This window comes from Trypanosoma grayi, assembly GCF_000691245.1.
Source record: "Trypanosoma grayi strain ANR4 Tgr_920_V1, whole genome shotgun sequence".
NCBI lineage: Eukaryota > Euglenozoa > Kinetoplastea > Trypanosomatida > Trypanosomatidae > Trypanosoma > Trypanosoma grayi.
In genome coordinates, this window is record NW_008826539.1 from 1 (window position 1) to 4,447 (window position 4,447).

At 56.1% G+C, this 4,447-nt stretch overlaps 3 protein-coding genes across 3 annotated transcripts in view; all 3 read right to left on the reverse strand.

Moving 5' to 3' along the window:
• Window positions 1-430: 430 nt before the first annotated feature.
• Window positions 431-1,690, reverse strand: DQ04_09201000 (tyrosine aminotransferase; the record flags this gene model as incomplete). The annotated part of the gene is made up of 1 exon (XM_009315850.1): window positions 431-1,690. One exon carries the CDS (start codon window positions 1,688-1,690, stop codon window positions 431-433), a length of 1,260 nt encoding a protein of 419 aa, XP_009314125.1.
• A 628-nt stretch (window positions 1,691-2,318) lies between these two features.
• Window positions 2,319-3,551, reverse strand: DQ04_09201010 (tyrosine transaminase; the record flags this gene model as incomplete). The annotated part of the gene is made up of 1 exon (XM_009315851.1): window positions 2,319-3,551. The coding sequence occupies one exon, from the start codon at window positions 3,549-3,551 to the stop codon at window positions 2,319-2,321; it is 1,233 nt and encodes a 410-aa protein (XP_009314126.1).
• Window positions 3,552-4,399: 848 nt separating this feature from the next.
• DQ04_09201020 (glyceraldehyde 3-phosphate dehydrogenase, cytosolic) overlaps window positions 4,400-4,447 on the reverse strand; it is a gene marked incomplete at both ends in the record, with an annotated part of 1,131 nt that continues 1,083 nt past the window's right edge. The window contains one exon of the mRNA XM_009315852.1: window positions 4,400-4,447. This exon is cut by the window's right edge and continues 1,083 nt beyond it. Within this exon, the coding sequence (XP_009314127.1) occupies window positions 4,400-4,447 (48 nt within the window).

The following is a 4,447-nucleotide window of genomic DNA, read 5'->3' on the forward strand; positions in this document are numbered from 1 at the left end:
GAGCCGCGGCGCCCAAGTCAGTACGCCGGACACACATGGCGGCCCACGGCCCAGCTCGCTGGGGCCTAACAATCAGCACACAGTGACGGCTTGCTCGTTTTTGATGGTGTTCCACACAAGAAATAGAAGGGGGTTATATATGTGTGCTTTACTTTTGTTGGTGGGTGGCTGGAAAAGCCGTCCTCGAAGAGTGAAGACGCGCCGGCTAAACATAAATTCACCAAAAACACAGAGGCGCATAAGATGTAATTAGAAGCGTGCCGTGATGGCGGCGGCTGCTGCTCTCCCTTCCCCTCGCACGCGCCGCCGCCGCCGCCTCTGGCACAGGGGCTATTTCACCCAACAAAGACAGAAAGCGAGAATGAGACCGAAATCACCCACCAGCCATTGGTCATGCCGTCGGCGAGAGGTGCTGCTTGGCGCCAGCATCTTAGCTCTTCACCGGGGCAGCGTGGCGCTGGCAGAACGCCTTGATGCGCTCCACCGCATCGCGGTACACCGAGATGGGACGCGTCGTCACGACCCGCATGAAGCCCGGCGCGTGGAAGATGTTGCCCGGCAGCACCTGCACGTTCTCCTCCTCCAGCAGCTTCTCGAAGAACTCCACGTCGCTCTTGATGTCCTTGAACCGCTCCACCTCCACCTTCGACAGCACGTACATCGACCCCTGCGGCATCGTCGGCACTATGCCGATGCACTCGCGGAGGTGCTCGTAGAGGTACATGGCGCTCTCCTCGATGAGGCTCACGCTCTTGTCGAAGTACTCCTGCGGGGTGTTGAGGAGCGCCTCGGCAAGGGCCCCCTGCGCAAGCGTGTTGGGTCCGCAGACCAGCATCGCCACACGCTGCAGGCCCTGCAGGAAGCCGGCGCCATTGCCGTGCGGGTCAACGAACAGCAGCCAGCCCAGCCGCCACCCAGGGACGACGAGGTTCTTCGCGGTGCCGCCGAGAATCACGCGCGGCACGGTGCTGTCGAAGTCCGCCACGGACGTGAAAACGGCGTTGGGGTCCTTGCCCTTGAAGACCATGCCGGCGTAGATCTCGTCCGCGAACATGGGCAGGCGCATCTCCTCCGAAAGCCGCACGAGGTCCTCCACGTGGCTCCGGCTGAAGTTGCTGCCGCAGGGGTTCGACGGGTTCGTGATCACAAACAGCTTCGTCTTGTTGTCCTTCAGCTTCCGGATCTCGTCCAGGTCCGCCTCCCAGTTCTTGTCTGGCCGGCAGTTGTAGAAGTGCATGCCGATGCCGTAGGCCTTGCACACGGTCTCGTAGTGCGGGAAGCCCGGAGCCGGCAGCAGGACGTAGTCGCCCCTGTCGCAGACCGCCGTGATGGCCATGAGGATGCCGTGCGAGCCGCCGGAGCACATCACGACGTTCTCCTTCACGATCGCGCTCTTCAGCTTCTCGTTGTGGACGAACTTGTTCCTCCACCACGTCGCGGCGGCGTCACGGGCCTCCAGCGACCCCACCGTCGGGAGGTACCCATTCCACTCCTGCGTGTCAATGACCTTCTTCAGCTCCGCCTCGTGAGTCGGCGGCGTGAGAAGGTTCTTGTCGAGCGTCGGGTCGCCCACCGACAGCTTGATGATGGGCTTCGGGCAGGGCGACGGCTTCGCGTTGTCAGAGACGGTGCGGATGGGGTTGTAGATAAGGTCCGCGTGGGACGAAATGGAGACGTTCCAGGAGCTCATGGTATTTCTTTTTTTTATGTGTGTTTCTTCTTGCCTCAGTGTCACTTCTTCGTTCAGATGCTTTGCTGCAACGTGGCGCACGTCGGCGCGGTGCGTCGGACGCCACAGACGGAGAGCAAACGGGAACAAAAAAAGGTCGGGAAAGGAGCCGCGGCGCCCAAGTCAGTACGCCGGACACACATGGCGGCCCACGGCCCAGCTCGCTGGGGCAGTGTGCAGGCGGTGGCCGCCCCTCTGCCTGAGGGTGCGTGAAAACTTATAAGTTTTATTTTGAGAGTAAATTGTTAGGTGCAAATTTAATTGTGGAATGATTTCTTTCGGCCGCGATGCTCAGTCTTACCCGGGTGTGTGTTATTTTATGACTTGGTTTCTGTTTCCGAAGTCTTCGAGGCTTGTAGAATAGAAATGCAGGTTGTTTTTTTCTGCTTTTTCCGGCGTGTAGTGGGGTGCTGTGGTTGATTGACTGTTCGTGCCGAATAAGTTGGGTGGGGTGGTGACCCTCCTGGTGTGTCTTGAGGGGAAAAGGTTGTGCCTGCGCGTGGTGTTCGTAGCCGGTGCAATCTGCGGGAAAGTGCATCGCGCACTGTGCTTCTGGCGACAACAGGTGTGCTCCGCTGGTGACCCCGTGTTAGTTTGCGTGGCGTTTGCAAAATTGTCCGATGCGATCAACAGCTTCGCGAATGACGCCTACAGGACGTGTTATGGTCGCGCGGAAGTATCCGTCAAGACCAAAAATGCCTCCCGGCAGCACCTGCACGTTCTCCTCCTCCAGCAGCTTTTCGAAGAACTCCACGTCGCTCTTGATGTCCTTGAACTGACTGAAGTTGATCTTTACCATGACAAACATAGCCGCGCGAGGCTTTATGTATTCAAAGCCAAATTCGGTGAGGGAATCGTACGCACTGGCGCCCTCCTCAAGCACAGCGATCATGCTGTCCAGATGTGATTGTGGCACCTGCAGAATGGCATTTGCGTGTGCCTTTTGAGCGACAGAACTCACGCCGGCATGCAGCTGTGTTAAGCGGTCCATCCCGTCAACCCAGCTCCTTGCCACACTGTCGCGGTCCACGAGAATAGCCCAGCCGAAGCGCCAACCGGGCACTGCTAGTTTTTTTGCGGTGCCGCCGAGGATGACACGCGGCACACATGTGTCGATGTCTGCAACGGACGTGAACACCTCACCTGTGAAGACAACCTCTGCGTAGATCTCGTCGGATATAATGGGAAGTTGCAGCTCCTCACAAAGCCGAACTATATCCTCAATATGCTTTCGGCTGAAGTTGCTACCGCAGGGGTTGGAGGGGTTGTTGAGCATGATGCCCTTTGTCTTGCTGTTGACAAGGCGGCGGACGTCCAGGAGGTCGACCTCCCAGTTCTTGTGCGGGTCGCAGCGGTACGCACGGGGCTCGACGCCGTAGCTGACACACACCGTCTTGTAGTGTGGAAAGCCGGGGTTGGGGATGAGCAAGTTGTCACCTTCGTTGCACAACGCAGTGATGGAGAGGACGATGCCATGTGAGCCACCGGAGCAAATCACGACGTTCTCCTTCTCAATCGTTGCGCGGCGCTCAGGGGCGAGAAGATTCTGCCAATACTGCGCCACAACTTCTCGTGACTCATCATCACCGACGGCCGTGGTGTATCCGTTCTCCGCCCCACCCCTCACGGCATTCACCATCCCCTCTGTCAGCACAGTCGGTGCGCGAATGTTTCCGTCAAGCGTTGGATCTCCAATAGAGAGCTTAATGAGGCTCTTTGGCGACGATGACGGCTTGGTTTTATCCGCAAACTCATTAATGGGGTGGTATGTACGCAACGCGTGCTTCGACGCCTTGACCTGACGAAATCCACCCAAGCTCATCTCTGCTCTCCCTACGAGGACAAAAAATAAAGTATCTCCAACGTGTCTTAAACGAAGAAAAAACAACAACAGCAACTAATGCGAGAGGAAACAATACGTCATAAATCAGAAAAAAAAACAGACACAACCCCTATTTACACCAAACAACATCCCAGCATCCAAAAGAAACAACTCATTCCACCTATATTCATGAATACTCTAAGACCATCTCTCTCTCTCTCCAACTGTCTCTCCCCCGGTGTAGACGAGCGGCTTGCGGAGATGCACTGACGGTCCGCTCGCTATTACAAGGGATGGTGGTCTCGTACTCGTGAAGGGAGGGGTGGCGTCAGCGCTACTATCTAACGATTGTTCCTTTTGCTCGTCAAGGTGTGTTCTCAGTTTTCCCGAGTTACATTAAGAGATACATCTCATCACGTGCTGTTAGAGTGCAGTGCCATCTAGGACCATGTTGTTGAACCACGTGGGGGACGGACGAGCCCCCCGTAGCCTGCCACGTTCCTGCATGCGTGTGTNTGTATTTAGCCTGGTAGCCGCTGAAAGTTGCGGTGCCACATCTATTCCATAGGATGTTGGGCTGCGCGGTTTGGGCGGTTCAAGAGCCAGTCTGTGTTTGCTTAGAGAGCGAGCAGTCATTTTGTGAATGTTCGTGAATGTATTCGTTTATGAATACACGCTATCCAGTTCCACCCTTGCTTTATGGTTAATAGACAATATAAAAGAGCCAAGTGGAGGATTGTTTTCTTAAAAAAAAAAAAGAAATGCAAGACGCCGAGTACCGAGTGATATACATCCCTGTGGCAGTGCTGAGGGATGCGGCTCTGTGTTCTTCGAAAACCGTTTGCATGTTAAGGGAATGTTGTGTCTTGTGTTCCCTGCTCTTCCCCCCCCCCCCC